At 49.1% G+C, this 16,714-nt stretch overlaps 6 protein-coding genes across 6 annotated transcripts in view; 2 read left to right on the forward strand and 4 right to left on the reverse strand.

The window, feature by feature from the left end:
- Positions 1-261: 261 nt before the first annotated feature.
- LOC131216003 (alpha-N-acetylgalactosaminidase) lies at positions 262-1,955 on the reverse strand. The gene is made up of 7 exons (XM_058210399.1): positions 1,608-1,955; positions 1,368-1,542; positions 1,212-1,306; positions 989-1,150; positions 717-929; positions 490-651; positions 262-417 (listed from the first exon to the last, which is right to left on the reverse strand). The coding sequence occupies exons 1-7, from the start codon at positions 1,953-1,955 to the stop codon at positions 262-264; spliced, it is 1,311 nt and encodes a 436-aa protein (XP_058066382.1).
- Positions 1,956-3,118: 1,163 nt separating this feature from the next.
- Positions 3,119-10,108, forward strand: LOC131205872 (V-type proton ATPase subunit C). Its single transcript, XM_058198161.1, has 9 exons — positions 3,119-3,323; positions 4,095-4,248; positions 4,310-4,463; positions 7,549-7,735; positions 7,810-7,908; positions 7,973-8,228; positions 8,298-8,395; positions 8,456-8,591; positions 8,661-10,108. The coding sequence occupies exons 2-9, from the start codon at positions 4,120-4,122 to the stop codon at positions 8,754-8,756; spliced, it is 1,155 nt and encodes a 384-aa protein (XP_058054144.1). The 5' UTR covers positions 3,119-3,323; positions 4,095-4,119; the 3' UTR covers positions 8,757-10,108.
- A 113-nt stretch (positions 10,109-10,221) lies between these two features.
- LOC131216515 (queuosine 5'-phosphate N-glycosylase/hydrolase) lies at positions 10,222-11,340 on the reverse strand. Its single transcript, XM_058211023.1, has one exon. It carries the CDS (start codon positions 11,289-11,291, stop codon positions 10,257-10,259), a length of 1,035 nt encoding a protein of 344 aa, XP_058067006.1. The 5' UTR covers positions 11,292-11,340; the 3' UTR covers positions 10,222-10,256.
- A 222-nt stretch (positions 11,341-11,562) lies between these two features.
- On the reverse strand, positions 11,563-12,483 carry LOC131206577 (uncharacterized). Its single transcript, XM_058199180.1, has 3 exons — positions 12,390-12,483; positions 11,869-12,323; positions 11,563-11,799 (listed from the first exon to the last, which is right to left on the reverse strand). Exons 1-3 carry the CDS (start codon positions 12,412-12,414, stop codon positions 11,599-11,601), a joined length of 681 nt encoding a protein of 226 aa, XP_058055163.1. The 5' UTR covers positions 12,415-12,483; the 3' UTR covers positions 11,563-11,598.
- Positions 12,484-12,979: 496 nt separating this feature from the next.
- Positions 12,980-13,658, forward strand: LOC131206578 (uncharacterized). The gene is made up of 3 exons (XM_058199181.1): positions 12,980-13,172; positions 13,237-13,374; positions 13,436-13,658. The coding sequence occupies exons 1-3, from the start codon at positions 13,053-13,055 to the stop codon at positions 13,514-13,516; spliced, it is 339 nt and encodes a 112-aa protein (XP_058055164.1). The 5' UTR covers positions 12,980-13,052; the 3' UTR covers positions 13,517-13,658.
- A 140-nt stretch (positions 13,659-13,798) lies between these two features.
- Positions 13,799-16,714, reverse strand: part of LOC131216006 (uncharacterized) — a 30,851-nt gene continuing 27,935 nt past the window's right edge. Inside the window, exons 12-15 of the mRNA XM_058210401.1 lie at positions 15,491-16,297; positions 15,210-15,224; positions 14,571-14,815; positions 13,799-14,343 (exon numbers count right to left, since the gene is read on the reverse strand). Coding sequence (XP_058066384.1) covers positions 14,169-14,343; positions 14,571-14,815; positions 15,210-15,224; positions 15,491-16,297 — 1,242 coding nt within the window. The 3' untranslated portion in view covers positions 13,799-14,168. The remainder of the gene's footprint in view (positions 14,344-14,570; positions 14,816-15,209; positions 15,225-15,490; positions 16,298-16,714) is intronic.

Here is a 16,714-nt window from a genome sequence, read left to right on the forward strand (position 1 = left end):
TTAATTTATGCAGTCTGAATCGGTAGCCCCAAGTCGAGGGTAGCGCATTGCGGACGGCGCCACGCCCCGGAGGAATGTGAAGCACAAGCAAAACGGGGCCGATCGTCGGGAGTAGGCCCATACTCCGGCGTGATAGAAAACGTTCTTCACCCTGACCTTGGTGCTTGGTTGTTGCCATGGACTGGTGAATGAATTGAGCAAATCCACGTGGCGTTGCGTAGCGGCCAGTTACGTTTATTTCCAGTTCGATCTCACCATCCGTTACTCTTCTCCATCAAAATCGGCCGAGAAACGGATAAAATCCGTACTAACCATCGGCACGAAGCGGTACAGATTTGCTCCGGTAGGGTCAACGCGTGTTTCAAAGTGATCTTTGACACGGACAAAAGCTGGTTTCGCTTGCGTTTCGAATAGATCCTGTGGGATAAATGGAACAAAACGGTACACTTCGAACTTCGAGGCCTCGGTACGAGTTTGCCTGAGACTTACGTAAACTTTGTAGCCCTTCACGACGGTGCTGTTGCTTAGGCCGACATCTTCCCGCAGATTCACTCTGATGGCGAACGGAGCACCATCGGCCCGGCGACTCACAAAGGCAACGACTTGCGTCAGCTCCGATCCGATCTTCGGCAGAATCGGTCGTTTCCAAATCTGCACGAGAGAGTTTGTGTTAGAATCGATCGAGCGCTTCGCTTTCAACAGTTTCGGTGCTTCACCTCTATTTTGTTGACCGTCTTCACAAGCCGTCCCTGCCGCCCGAGAGGGTCTTGGTTCGCCGCAATGATGGCTTTGTTCAGCAGCAGTTCCCTGATCTCCGGTGTGACACGAGATAGGTCGTTCGATATGAGGAACGGTGCAGCAAGTACGGTCCACACGGCGAGTTGAGATTTGCTTTGTGCGTAGCTCAGGCCATAGTTGCCCAAAACCAGCTGCCGGAGAATCACTTTCAATGGCTTTGTTTGCATACCAATTAGAACATTGACCTCACCGTATCCGGATCGTTCCAATGGCCGGGTCCAGAGTGTGGTACGATTCTGCTTTGGTGATCAGAAAAATATTTCGTGATCTCCTCCACGGACTGGTGCGAATCCTCGATATCACCCCAGTTGCGCCACATGTTACACGTTTCCTTGAGCTGCTCGTAGTCGGGCTGTTGCGACGATAAAAGGGGAATGTAAATTGATTACCTGCTTACATGCTGTAATACTTACAATGATTCCGTTATATTCCTGATAAGCTGGCCACGAGCATGAGTACAGTATGGGTCGTCCCGTTTTGTTCATATACTCACCAAACTTTATGTAGTCTGTAAAAGAGAAACCGATCCGATTTACCGGCTGGCAACAAAGGCTTATTTTTTTCCTTACCATCAACCATTAGCTCAACGTCCGCAAAACAACCGTCTATTTTAATAAAGTCTACGCCCCAATCGGCGAACGTTTGTGCGTCGAGCTCGAAGTAACCCACCATTCCCGGATAGCCGGCGCAGGTCTTTGTTCCGATGTCTTGATAAATGCCAAATTTTAGACCAAGCGCATGAATCTGTTACAAAGAGGACAAAATCTCTTTGATTCTCCTGATGCACAAATGGTGCACTCTGTGCTCACATAATCGGCAAGGTGCTTGATGCCATTCGGAAAACGCTCCCGGTCGGGTTGCAGCACCCCGTTCTCGTCTCGTTCGTTTTCCATCCAGCAGTCATCAATATTAACGTACTCGTAGCCAGCGTCAAGGTATCCTTCCGATACCATGAGATCGGCCACCCTTTTGAAGAGTCGTTCACTGATGCACTCGTCCGGATACTTTTTGCAATCCGTAATGCACCGGTACCGTTCCCAGCTCATCCATCCCATCGGTGGTCGCGGGGCAAGGCCATTATCGAGCCCACGAATCATCACAGTAAAACTACCGACCAAAACACCCAACAGCAAGCACCGAAACCAAGCGTAAACCATACTGGCCGTAGAGCATCAACGTGTAGAATTCAGAGAAACAACCCACAACGGTACTGGCATTCCTGGCTGCCGTTTGGTTGCATTTTATACCAACAACGAACCTACGCCTTAATCTAACCCAGTAAGATAGTTTTCTGTCTTTATCAACCATGTCCAGCTGTTGACTTTACCACTCAAGACCATAAAACGCCCAGCAGGAGTCCGGAGCGAAAGAACTTAGTACTCCCCTTTTGAAGTGTTCGGTATTTTGATGACCCAAATTTGGTTGGTGCTCCAGTTAGCGGTGCACTTCACGTGTGGCCTTCAAAGGGAACCTTTGAAGCCGAGGATTGTGTAACGAATACACGATTGTGAACTGCCTAAGATTATCAACTTATCCGGTGCGTAGGTAATACTTTCTTAGCAGGGAGAAGTTTTACACCCAACCTTGATCATTAAACGAAGATGTGCTAAAAGATCACCGTTTTTGCCTCCTGTTTTAGAATGCGTATCGGATTGAAAGCTCATTATCTTCGACCTTGTTTTTCCTCTCGCCATCGGTCGGTTGTGGTCAATCAAGGCACAAAAAGTCTGCACTGTTCGTGGAAGTAATTAAGTTAATTATCGGCTGGTTTGCTACATACCAGTGCAAATTCATTTCGGGAATCACCAATCCTCCGATCGGAAGCGTAATCGATTCTGCCTCGCGATAACACCGCAACTGTTAACAAGATCGAAACTAAAACAGAACTCAGATAAGATAAAATTCGGAAAACTCGGATAGAACTCGGAACACGTAATGCACGCTCGTTTCGTCAACGAACTTTATTAACTTGACCTAATAAGCTTGACCGGAAGGGCAGTCAAGTTAATTTTAAACTTCTCGTGAATCAAAGAGAAATCACAGTTTACGATTATAAAATGACGTGCTTTGGAGTGTGCAAGTACCACCCTATTGTTTAACGGTTTTCTGAGCATTCAAATTTAGTGACAAGATAGTAACTTACGTCTGCATCCATTTCAAGCCAGCAACGTTGACGGTACCCAAATATAAACAGTGCAAAAGAGACGGGTAGTGTAAGCGTTTCGCACTGCCGAGAGCGAGAGGGGCTCTCATTTGACAGCTGACGTTTCTGTGCGATGCGCGAGCAAAGAGCAAATCCGCTCCGCACCGAAAGTAATCACGTGAATATTTTGTAATGGTGGAGAAGATCTGCTGCCTTCGGTTCTGCCTGCGAGCTGCTGCCTGATAGGACGATTGCGTATCCCGTGTCCGCGTTTTGTGGGAATTTTTGCAACCGCCGCGTTTTCCGTGGGTCACTACGATCGTTTCGCTGCCTACGGCACTAGTTTGTGCAGCAGAAGTGCATCGGTTTCAGATTCCACAAGGTGAGTGTGCAGTAGGCGATGGCAAACAAGTTACATACTTTTTAAAGAAACTACGATGGTTATACGAAAAGAGGGACCCTGAGATGGAAAACCTAATCACATAGATTCGGGCGTGCCGCAGTGAAAATCTACTGTATGGAAAAGCGTTAAGAAAAGTGGAAGGCAACCAAAACGAAATCGCGTGCATCCGAGAGTCGGCCAAAGAACGGTGAAAATCGATAACGACCGATAGCGAAACAAGATGTAAACTTCTCGTGAATGGTTTAAGAACACGTTCGGCAAGTAAGTTTAGGTGGTCGGAATGGTTTCGCCAGTAACGGAAACACACGCATTGGCAAATATTCTGGCTTTCCTGTGCTTTACTTCGCGGTGGAAAAGAGGGATGTCATGTGATACCACATCAAAACAGCTGACCATTTTTCGCTCCCATCGCTCGCTCTCTCTTTCACTCGCCCGGCGAAACCGGGTGCAACGGTCTCGTGCCTTGTGGCGAATAGAACCAAACAATCGGAGGCGCAGAACATTGCATAAGTGAAGCACAAAAAGAAGCGTAAAAAGCGTCCTCACCGACAGGACCCACGCAGGAAGGATGTGACCGATGGTGATGACACATCGACGACTGGGCGACCATGGGCGGCGTGTTATTGATTTTCGATTCGATTACGGCGGGAGCGATTCATAACAATCCAAGGCGCCAGCATTGTTTAGCGTGACCTGGACATCTGCGATGGGAACATTCAAGTAATTGGCGCTTCGTTCGTTTCTTTGCAGAGCCCAATCAACTTAAGCGCCCACAATGTCCGAGTACTGGCTGATATCGGCACCGGGTGACAAAACATGTCAGCAAACCTTTGATACCATGAACCAGGCCACCAGGACCAATAATCTGTGTGAAAACTACAAGTTTCACATTCCGGATCTTAAGGTATGGCGCACGCGACTCCCGAAGGTTGCTCGGTTTGGTTGATCGATTTGCTTCGTTCCAGGTCGGAACCTTGGATCAGCTGGTTGGCTTGTCGGACGACCTCGGAAAGCTCGATGGGTTCGTCGAGCAGACGACGCGCAAGATCGCAAACTATCTTGGCGACGTGCTGGAGGATCAGCGCGATAAGCTGTTCGAGAATTTGGTCGCCAACAACAGTGAGTAGAAGCGTGTGGCGATCGCCAACCGATCGTCGGTCACTTTCTTGTTTCGTACTTCTCTGAACGCTGCAAAAGTATTCGCAAACCGATTTGTTTTGTGGCCACCTCCGGCAAGCATGTAGAAGTGCGCAGAACGCCTAAACTAATCAACCGATCAATTGTCGTTCCCAAGAGCACCCTCTTTCATAATTGCTACGCTGCACCTCTTTTCTAGTCAGGATGAAGTAATTGCAAAACTTCTATTTCGTTTCGCCCTTTGAAAGGCTGTTTTATGTTTCACATTTTGCTTTCGTTCATTATCGGTAAGACTAGTGAAATTTGGAAAATACTGAGCGTATTTCTGATTGATTTGAGGTAGCGTGGTGTTTGTTTATCAGTTTTCGAGCATCCCTCTCCTGTCTTCTCTGAACACCTTGACACGCGTACATTGCTCACCAAAAAGAGTACATTGCCCACTGCTTCACTACATTCACCAACTCACGAACTGCCGCACACACGAATGAACACGTTGAATATTTTGCAATTGACCACCGGTCGTTACGGTAAGGTATCCCAGACACACCGGAAGGCATATCGCCACCGTCAACTCCGCCAGAATCAGCTACATCGACCGATGACAATAAGTACTCGTCGTCCCGGGAGGAAATGGGTAGACTTTCGCTAACGGACCCTGTGTACCGCGCAGAAGCGGTCTCCGGAAGACACAGTAACGATGATGGAACCTCAGGTTCTTCGCGGCACGGAAGTCTTACGAACTCCTCGTCATCCGCATGTTTCCTAGAACGGGCCACGGTTTGCTCGTGTCCGATTCCATCAGCACCATCCTCTCCAAGCATGTCGGGTGGCCACCATGGTGGCAAAAGCAAATCACGTGGCTCACGCAAAAAGGCACCATCTCGCCGGGCTCGTAATGGCAACCGAAGCAGCACCAATCAGCTGGAACCACACAGCGGGCTGCCGAGCCCGAGATCGCCCGACCTCGTCGGTGGTCACAGTGCGCCAGAAACGGACCACGAGCAGGGGTCCGGATTTGAATGGCGATGGTTTCATAGGCGCAAACACTCGCATAAGTCCAGGTACCCAATCCTGATTTGTTTGGCACCCGTTCCGTGAAACACTCTCGATGTCCGCAGTCTTGTTAGTTGATGTTAGTTAGTGTTTGTGTTCAGTTCGTTCGCGTTCTTCCGTGTCCAACCGACTGGGTCCTAAGTGTTGAGGTCCAAATTAAAAAGTTGAATTCAATCGGTCTGCCTTTTAGTTTGGGTTTCAAATGGATCACTGCCTACAAAATCTACCTCATGGCCATGTTGCATTTACTTGTCGCTAGTAAGATCATAACGTAGTCCACATTCCATCACGACACGATCATTTCATCGAATCGGCGTACCGTGGCTTTATGTTTTTTCGTGTTGCCAATTGTCTTGAGAAGGACCCACTTGCATCCAGTTTGATTCAATTTAAGGATTACAAAATGTCCCCAGTGTGCCCTGTGTTTGGTGATCGTACCACTCCGTCCGTGTCCTAACCGTTGATCGTTATTTGTGCTGCATAATGAGTCACACGAGTGCGAACGCACCGTTATTGTGCAGAAAGAGTCACTTCCTTCTTTCGATTCTTGTATGCCTTCCTTGTTCGTTTGCTCGCGCACCCTGCCGCCAGGAGTCGCTCGTCCAGCCACCTCTCCGGTGGCAGCGGCGATGACTGCGTTGGTGACCACGGACACCACTTTGCCACTGGCTCCCCCGTCACCAGCTGCTGTGGTGGTGGGTTGCGTGGTACCGGCCGTCGACACGATCATTCGCTCAGTTCCGATCAGGACGAGGCGGAAGCGGATGAAGTTTACGGTGGAACAGCGGCGGCACGGAATGGGTTGCATCCTTTGGCATTACCTTCGTCCGTGGGCGCCAACAGCTGGCCAGCCCGGCAACACTCATCACATCCACCGCAACCGTCGGCCATCAATCCAGGTCAGGAACACCTGGGAGTCCTTTGTCTTTTGTTTGGCCAAAGAACACGCACACTCACACACGCTGTCACAATTTCCGTAGTCGCGCGCTGTGTTGTTCTTTAGTTTCGATTCTTAATCGGTTCACGCTGTCCGCTACCCTCCAGTACACCGATCCCCTGTACTCTGTGTGTCCCGTCGAAGCATAGTTTTTTTTTCATGTTGCACAATGTTCCAGCGTTTCCGGACAGAACCTTCTTCCGTTCAGTTGCACGCACTGGTGTGCCCGCGTCTTGTGTCCGCCGTAGTTCCTCCACTCTATCTCTGCTATTTCACCCGTTTTCTCTTTTTCTTATGCGTTTTTCCAGTTGTTAATCGTCTCAGGATCATCACTGCAGCAATATTGTGTTTTGAGTGTATATTTAATTTTTCCATTTTCACAGAACTACAAACACTTACACACACCGGTACACTTGAGCCCACACTCGTGATAAACATGGAACTAGCTCATTAATTTGTTCAAGTTCTAGTCCCTTCACTTTTTCTTTTATTTGCATGAGTTTCCCCTTGTTCTCGTTCTACACCTTCCCTTTGTGTGCCAGTTTTATTCAAAATCCTTCTCCCAAGGCATCCAAAAGCATCGAAATGTTTAGAGCCCACTCTTGATATCCTGGTTTTGCTCTTGTCCTGTTTTTAGTGTAGCAGTTGAAAGTCGAACACAATTGAACGATTTGATTACGTTTAATGACTGTGCGTAAAACGGCCCAAGCTTCTCTTCTCTATTCTAGTGATATGTCGGTGCAAGCACTTATTTCGTGCGTCTCGTTTGTCCCTCGCTTTTATGCTGTTTTTGCTCAAAACGTTGCCGCTTCGTTGTTCTGTATATTTAGTAGAGATATGGACCGTTTGAGTGACCCCGAGAAGAAGAACCAGTACTCGAAGCATCAAACAGCACACACTGTTTAATGTACAATATTGTTTATATTGTCGGTTCATTTTGGTATTATGTTTTTAAATTTTCTGCGGGTTTAAAAAGAAGCACTCACAGAATTGCAAACACTGCCTGCCCACCGAAGCACTAACTGAATGCTTTCTTTGTCTTTCATTCGCCGCTCTGGATGTGTTCCGCCCCTACAGCCGACCTGACGTCCTACATCGTCCGCTTCCAGTGGGATCTGGCCAAGTACCCGACGAAGCAATCACTCCGCAACATTGCGGACATCATCTCCAAACAAGTGGGACAAATTGATTCCGATCTTAAGACGAAATCAGCCGCGTACAACAATCTGAAGGGCAATCTTCAGAACCTGGAGAAGAAGCAGTCGTAAGTAGACGAGTGACAATGGAAAATAGGCCACACAATGGTACAAATCAATATGCCCTTCCTCTCGCTTTCAGTGGTAGCCTGCTGACGCGTAACTTGGCCGATCTTGTGAAGAAGGAACACTTCATTCTCGATTCGGAGTACTTGACCACGCTGCTGGTGATCGTTCCGAAGTAAGTGGGATGAGGTCGTGGTAAACAGACAGGGCCGGTTTAACGTTCCACTGGCGTTCCTTAGGGCCAACATGCACGATTGGAACGCGCACTATGAGAAGATCACCGACATGATCGTGCCGCGCTCGTCGCAGACGATCACTCAGGATCCTGACTACGCGCTGTGCTCGGTGACGCTGTTCAAGAAGGTGGTCGATGAGTTCAAACTACATGCCCGTGAGCGCAAGTTTGTCGTGCGTGAGTTCGTGTACAACGAGGAGGAGTTGGCGGCCGGCAAGAACGAAATCACCAAGTTGGTCACCGATAAGAAGAAGCAGTATGTAAGTACCCATCGAACGGAGCATCTGCAATGGTTACTCACGAAGCTATTAAACTATGTATCGATTTAGGGTACACTGGTTAGATGGCTGAAGGTCAACTTTAGCGAGTGCTTCTGTGCCTGGGTTCACGTGAAAGCGCTGAGGGTTTTCGTCGAGTCGGTGCTGAGGTAAGGGTTGGTGTTTTCGGTCAAACGGTTCCGTTTGTTACTCCCGATTCTCCGCTTCAGATACGGTTTGCCGGTAAATTTCCAAGCCATCCTCATCCATCCGAACAAGAAGAGCACAAAGCGTCTGCGGGACGTACTGCAGCAGCTATACGGCCATCTGGACGGTTCGGCAGGATCCTCGGGTGGAAATGCTGACGTACGTATAGAATCGTACGCGGCCGTTTGTGTTCGCCGTGCTACACTCACCTTCTCTCCGGTATTACAGAATGTCGACATTCCTGGACTGGGCTTTGGACAATCGGAATACTTTCCCTACGTGTACTACAAACTGAACATCGACATGGTCGATACGAAGGTTTAAGGTGAGCGCGGCCGCAAGTGCGTACTTTTAGGCGTGTCGAATGAACAGCGGCGGAACACGGCAAACGCTAGTCGTTCGGTACGGAATGCTGGACTGCCACGGGAAGCTGCCAACCAATAAGAGTCAGATTTCCAGCACCGTAGAGCGCAAAAAAACCACCATCCCGTAAAGCTATCCAACTTTATGAGTTCGCGCAATAATCGGGGTCAAATGATTTTAGTACTCCGTTTTTTTTTTTGTTACGCCATTGGCCATGTATTACGCAGAAAACCTCTTTTGGCAATCACACCTCCTTCCCATTGCTCCCAAGGGCGATCGATCGATCATGGCTGGTGTGTTAAATTGTTGAATACTTAGATCGATGAGTTTTATTAATTAATGCGGGTACCGCAACCTAATGTTTCGTTAATCATTTTAGCATTATTTGTTTTGCTTTTTTGATGTGACATCAAGCTTAAGATGGTAGTAGAAAAGAAACACCTGGCCACCGGGCGGCACAAACATCAGAACACCGTACATACGCAGGAGACGGAAGCAATCGGAAGCAAAATGACCCTTATCGTTGGCTGGTTTGGTGCGGACGGCGGACACTAACATCGCGACGATCCGTCGTATCCGTTCGTCCTCAAGTTCGCTTCCGATTGTCCGTTGAGCGTGTGCTTACAATCGAAACCCTAATCCGTATTAACGCGTCGGCAACATTCATTCATCCTTCCCAATCAGCTGCAACATCAGATTATCATATTTACCGTACGGAGAAACGTGTGTTTGTCAATTCTTTTCGGGGAGAGTGAGGATGGCCACCTTATTATTTCCGTTACAAATCGTTGATCCACCGGGCGTACCCGAACCAACACGGTCACTACCACCGTTGGGCATAAATAGTTGATGTATAGTGTAAGAAAAGTTTATCAAACACCGTTAAGTGATGATGATGATCGGATTCATATAAGTGTTCCCCTGCAGTTCTTCAGCGCACTGAGGGGACATTCATCGTTACGCACTAATTTGTTACTTGTCTGTGTGCAAACATTCTATTTAGTGTACGGAGAGAGAGGTAAACTGCACACGGTGGTCGCTATTCCAAATCAGCATAATTATTCGTGTAAGAAGCGCACCATTGAGAGCGCCTGTCCAAAAGTTTCGGAAAGAATCGTGCTACACAGTCCTATGTTATGTTTTTTTCGTGTAAATAAACCGTAGTTCCCGGTGGAAAATCTAGAGAGGAACCCAGATGCCTCACGCAAGGAAGCAACTCGCAGACGTGTGGAGTTGTATTGATGGAACAGATACAAATAATACCGATCGATGGTGGCCGCTAATGACGAATGATGATGATAGGAACATTCCAAGCGAAGCAAAGTATTTCGAATCGTTTTATATTCTTGTAGAGTAGAAGTGAAAGAAACCGTTTTTAGTACTTCCAGTTGGCCAATTTTATTGACTTTCGACAGAGAGAGCGAGATTTGACGCTGTGGCCATGCTGCCATCATCGTTTCGTTAGTAGTAAACGCTAATGGTTTTGTGGAACGGAATGTGTTCCAGTTCCTTGGCGTGCTTCCGGCGATAGTCCCACAGGAAGTGGTCCAACAGGATGGCGTTGACGCAGCTCGGTGCAATGTCCAAGTGATGTCCGATCAGTTTCTCTCGCACCAACGCCTTCAGCTGCTCGACGATGTAAATCGATGCGCCCCGTATTTCGACCTCCTCTCGGCAGCCGTTTTCCAAAAGTGTGTCTTCTTGCAGCACCGCCATCAATCGCTCGTCGTAGGAGAGGGTCCCGAAGTGGATCAAAACTTGAGGAACTCGATAGTCGGCAAACATCGTGATGGCGTCAATATCTTTGAAGCGGCCCAATCCTTCACCGCGGAAGCAGGACCACAGATCGCCCACCAAAATTTGGGCGCGTTTGTAAATCGAAACACGTGTCTTGCTGACTTCCGGCCCGTCACCGAGCTCCAGGGTGGCCTCATCACGGAAGCAGGGAAAATCGGACACGATGCGCTGTAAGAGTGCCACGGCGGAACCGTTGCACGATCGAACTAGGTTTTCAAACTTTCCCCCGTACCGCTCCAGTAGCACGTGGCCGACTTCATGGAGACAGCGGACACGCTCCTCCAGGAGTGGTACCTTCGTGGTGGCGTTGTCGGACCGTAGGATCCGCTCGAGCTGCTCGATCGTGATCGTGGAGTAGAAAGCCGGATTCGTCACGTCGATGTCCTCGCGCATGGCCCGATTAATAGCGGCACAGAGCGCAAAGTAGCCCGTTTCGCCTTCGACCGTCCACTTGGTAGCAACCTTGCCCGGTGTCCAGAAGCAAAAGTTGAGCGTATCGATCAGGAATATCCAATCGACCGCCTTCGGATCCTTCGCCGTCGGGTGGTGCTGATGCTGGGAGAAATTGTCCACGCTGATCTCTTTCTCCCGGATGCCCTGGATAATGCGATCGGCTAGCTTTTCGATCGCACCGTCATTGACTTTCACGTACCGTGCGTTCTTCACGATCAACTCGCCCGATTCGGCCGGTTGCAACATTTTGGAGGACAATTTACGCACGATGAAAGAGTTTTTCTGACCGCCACGACACACGACACCGATCAACGCCGAAATGCGCGCGCTCAACATCTGGCGTTGTTTACCATTCGTTACGATATCCGCCGTTTGACATTCGATATCCGATATCGTTTATATCGCGGAGTTTGGGAATGGAATTTGGATATGCCAGGACCGTGGTCTGGTTTTCGTGAGGCCGCGGATTCTGTAAAATCTAGTGGACATTTAAAAAAAGGGGCCGTTTGCATTACGGTTTCGATCTCACTGTATTTCATAAAACGGATACACACTACTCAATGCCCAACTTTTGCTTGATGAGGAACTCTGGCAATCGCCTTCCCTTCCAGAACCGTGGCAGCGGGGTGGTCTTTGCCAGGCGCAGCTTCTCGGCCACGTACGCTTCGGCCGAAAACTTTTCTGCCTCCTTTATTTGGTTGATCAGCTCCGCCTGGAACAGTTTCTCTTTCCTCAGTTCCCGTCTTTGACGAACCTACGGGGATTTTAAAGCATCTTAGCTCCGTTCCGTTGCACTGCACCGCCGGTTTCAATCAGCGCTTACCTTCAGCCACTCGAACTTCATTCGCTTGCGGAGCTTCTTTAGCTTATGCTTGCGCATTTTACGCCTCCGGATTACGATAAGACGAGCGGCCTGCTTTCCACGGTCGTCCTGCTGCACGATTCCCGTGGGGAGGTCGAGTGTCGGGACAGTGTTCAAATTATCGCCGATCGGTTCGCCTGTGCCCGGCCGTGGTATAGGGTTTTCTATGATCCGCGAAACCAGCGGAATGTCGATGATTTCTTTCAGTGGCACCAACGGATTGCGCCGTATGTTGTTGGCAATTTTGAGTCCTCCCATCGCAGGTGGCCGTAGCTGTTGCGATGGTAGTTTAGGTACCGCAAACCGTTCCGAGACATTTGATCCATTCGGAGTGGCGACTAATGGCAAAACAGCATTCGGTGATCGTTCCACGGTGAGCGTGATTCGGCTGAAGCTACGAGCCAGCGAAGCAACCCCTGTTGGAGCAGGAACAGAAGAATTAATGCTAGAGGACAGCAAAACCTAAACCAAAATTCGTGTACCTTGCATATGCCGATGGTAGAACATTTTTAATCACCATCAACAAATCCTCTATCCGGTCGATTATACAATGTTTTGGAAATCTTTCTCCACCGGCACCAAATGAGCTGTCAGTTGTTTGGCAGCCGTAGTGCCCAGTGGTTGTGGTCAGCGTTGAAAGCGTCCCAGTGGTTAGCAGCTAACTGGCTTGAGAATCTTCAAATAAACGTTCAGAAAATATGTTTTGTGGTTCTTTTAAAGCTTTTTAATGGATCTTTAAGTTGCCTTATTTTTTCCTAGTTGGTCCTGGGTCATTACTTAAAATCTATTCGTAGCAATTCAACACTGTTCAATTATGGGGCGCCTCCATCAGTCCTCCATAGTCTTTTCCTTTGCAATTATTTGATATTCCCAATTTTTTAACTTCATTCATTCAGGCGATATAATACAACAACCTTCAGGAGATACAACCTTCAGGCGATACAATAATTGACTATTTACTTATTCGAATTTAAATGAGGCACTTGTATCGGTAACTGCGCATGTGCTGTTTTCGCCTTTCGCCGGTGAGTCGTTGCACTCGGAGCGGAACACAACAAACGTAAACCTCTGCCGGAACAGTATTAAACTCGAAGCCTCGGTTTTTGATTTGGACAAAGTTCCTAGTTCGCTAAAATCTTGCCAAAATGCTGTCGCCAGCCAGTGTTCTGTGTGTTCTCGCCGTCGGCTCACTGGTGGCGACCACGTGCGCCGATAAAGTTGTGTTCCAATTTCCGGAGTATGATTATAAGGAAACCAGCAAGAACGTAAGAGAGGTCAATCGATTCTTTTAGGAAAGGTAGCAACCTCGTTTGCCCCCCATTTCTGTAGGAAATCACCTTCCGGGAGTTTGAATCGGCCTGCGACCAGAGCCAACGGTGTGCCGGATACGATGGAATCGAGCGAACGAGGTGCGTCCGGGAGTGTGTTTCACCGACTTGCTATCAGGAGATTTATAAATTCGATGAGGTATACCCCCCGTATTTAAGCCACACTCAAGTCACTGGTCAAATGACGACATTCCTTTTAGCTCGAGGAAGGTGAAATCGACGTGCGACTGAATTCGTTCCGTGCCTGCTTCATGCAACGACTGAATCGGAACCGAGGCTAGAACACTGAGGACATTCGCCGCCCGGATAGAACAGAAACAGTATTCCAAATTCAACGTTCGTCTCAATCAGTAATGATGGTTCACTTAGTTCAGTATTCAATCAAGTTGTGAAAGAATCAATCATTTCGTTTTGTTTTCTCAATAAACAGTCGCCTTACGAGCAGTATTCGGATGTAGATTGACGAAACGCCCCGAATTATTCCATCAAATCCATAATTTCTTCTTTATTTCTCAGTAGTAGAAGTGACCGGAGTCACTGAATGAAAACTACGAAGCATTTCTACGAAGCGAAATAAAATGGGATGAGGAAACGTAAAGCATAATGAGCCAAAGCAAACCGTAAGACGGGCGGACCGCCGTTACGGCCGGCCGGTGGACTATAAATGAGTAATCTCGACGTGTAGAAAGAATGACGTCAAACCTTAAGCGATGCTGAAAAAATAAGTTAATCCGTTGGGTGATGGTCACGTGATCACCACCGGGCGGAAAGGGTGGTTTGAAAATAATGACTATGAATGATGCCTGCAATTTGGTTGCAATTTGGGGACACGCACTTCACACTAAAATGGCACAACGACTTCTTCTCGCTCGCTTTTGCTTTCCCTCTTTTCCTGCACTGCCGGTACGCCGGTACGGTTCCGGTCCATCGGGTTCACTGGTTGTTCTTGAGGCTCTCGAAAAACTCAATACTACTCTTGAGATGGCCCGGCAGAAGAACGGGACTGCTGGGCCGCTCCGGCGATGTGTGGCCATTGTCACCATCGTTACCGGTCGGTTCCACCACCTCCTCCTGCTGGCCCACCTTGTGGTCATCGGTAACGTTAGTCCTGTTGGCAAACAAACGGAAACGGTAGTGGGATGATCGATCCGATCAGTTCTCATTCTGCGAAGGTTCTCCTATCGCTACGTATCGCTACAGCTACAAGCATAACAACTACGGAACACGTGCAACATACAGAGGAGTACTACGGGGATCACCGGACTAAGGTTACGTTAGTGCTAGCGCTACTGCCGGAGGTACGGCCCGCTCGCGTTCAACCGATCGACGACGTACTTATGCTCACGGATCTGCTTGGAGAGGCTGCGGGCCGTTATGCTGTGGCCGGGTGCCATCGGGTAGTAGGTCGACTGCCGGTACGCTTCCAGGTTGATCTTGCGAATCTCGCGGATCTCATCCCGAACCGCTATGCTGCTGGTGCTGCAGTACTGTCGCTGGCCTTTCGTGCACGGCATACCCGTCATCTCGTCGATCGTGACGGTCTCTTCGCTCAGCATATCCGAAGACTGGCGCAGAAAGTCCTACGCAGGGGAAGGAACATATCGGTCAGCATCGAACATTGGGAAGCACCGGCAGTGACAACAAATCATGCTTCTACACTACAGTTGGTGGGCAGTGAGTTACAATGAGGGGCTCTCTGTTTGAAGATCGTGTTGGATCGTGTGTTCTGTTTGTAGTGCTGCATTGCATGCGTGCCTTGTATCAGTGTGCGGAATGAGCCGGCTCGAGACTAGCCTCGGGTTATTTACAATGGTCAATGAAATGCCAGATTTGTTTCCGGTTCGATCGGTGGCTCTGGCCATGTGCTGGACGATGAGTTGTTACGTGAGCACATTCAAACACGCATGAGGTGGTACACATAGACATGAAAGTGGTTAGACGAAAGCACTGCTTTCCAGTGAGACTGTACATTACCTTTCTAAGTTTGATCTATGCCATCACACATCATCATCATCATCATCATCATCAATATCATAAAATGAAATCAACCACGTGACAAATCAAAAATGGGGATTTAGAAAGAGAGAAGATAAGAACATCAGAACCCTCACACAGCTACGCTTCAAACGAACGATGGGCAATGGTGGTCGAGAGGTCCGACCCTTCCGAACTCCAACTTGCCACCGTTCCGTCAGCCACTTTCGCCACTAAAAAACTAGAAGTAGTTTCCGCCTCTCGCGGGCGGCCATACTCACTCGAGGCTTGTACAGAGGTTTAGGCGGTAGTGACGACACGTCGCTCGTACTTCCGCTGTAGCACTTGGCCAGTTCCTTCACCGACGGCAGCACGTCAATCACGTCCTTTTCGATGATGGAGAACTCACTTCCGCACGGGGTCCGTGAGGCGGGAAATTCGATGTGCAGTGACGAGTGCATCGCGTTCGGTGCACTCTCGGTTGCACTCGCCGGCAGGTTGTTGTTGCTACCGGTGAAGCTGAGCTTCCGCTTGGGGGCGAAGAACTTGATCGTTTCCGGTGATAGGGGTTTCACCACCATCTGGACTGGCCGAAGGAACGTTCTCTCTTCCTGTGGTGGGGGATCCCGTGGTGCCGTTTGGGAGTCGGTGTCCGGTGTTTGACTAGGGGCCGGTTGCTGTTGAGGCAGTATCCTAAGAATGGTATCGCCCTCTTCACTACCCTCCGGTTCCGGGGGGCCCGGGTCCCGGGGGAGTGCCTGTACGACTCCGGAGCGGATTACTTTTGCCTCGCCCGTCGTCAGATCGTAAATACGTGTCACGTCCGAGTCTTCACTGTACGTGAGGCTGTCGAAGTCCTGCCGGGGCGAGGTGACACTCTGCTCGGATGACGAGCTCAACAGGGACCTCATTTCCGATTCCGGCTCCAGTGGTAGGAGAAATATTTCACGCGCCACCGCGCTGAGGTAGTTGCCTTTGGGACTTTTCTGCTGTTGACCCGCATCCTGAGCTGTCGGTGCTGTTTCAGGCAGGAGCGAGCTGTCCTTTTTGGGTGTTGCTTCTTCGAGATTGCGGCCAAGCAGGAGGGACTGTAAAAGGGTTGCCGAGAGAGCCGGATTAGAGAAGATCGGTAGAATCCAGCACAGCCCAGGTGCTACATCTATGAGGTTACGATTAATTAGTATCGGCCACGGTGCGCTCACGGTGTGTTAACATTGTTACTGCTTAGCGTAACCTCCACAAGTCCACCGTTCGGGCGAGGAATCGAGGAATCAGAGATCCAACGGAGAGAGAGAGAGAACAATCAAAATTTCAATTTCTTGCCATTTTCCATGATTCCTTGACACTCGGGCGTTCGGGCCCTCCGCTGCGTTAGTAGTATTAGGTGCCAGCTGGACACTTTCGCAACTAAGAGACCCCAAAATACTGGCGCAGATGGATTCGTTTTCGATATGTTGGATGGTTGTTTAAGCTACGGATGATGGGGTAATGAGCGCTATGAGGAT

Source organism: Anopheles bellator, chromosome 1 (genome assembly GCF_943735745.2).
Source record: "Anopheles bellator chromosome 1, idAnoBellAS_SP24_06.2, whole genome shotgun sequence".
Lineage (NCBI taxonomy): Eukaryota > Metazoa > Arthropoda > Insecta > Diptera > Culicidae > Anopheles > Anopheles bellator.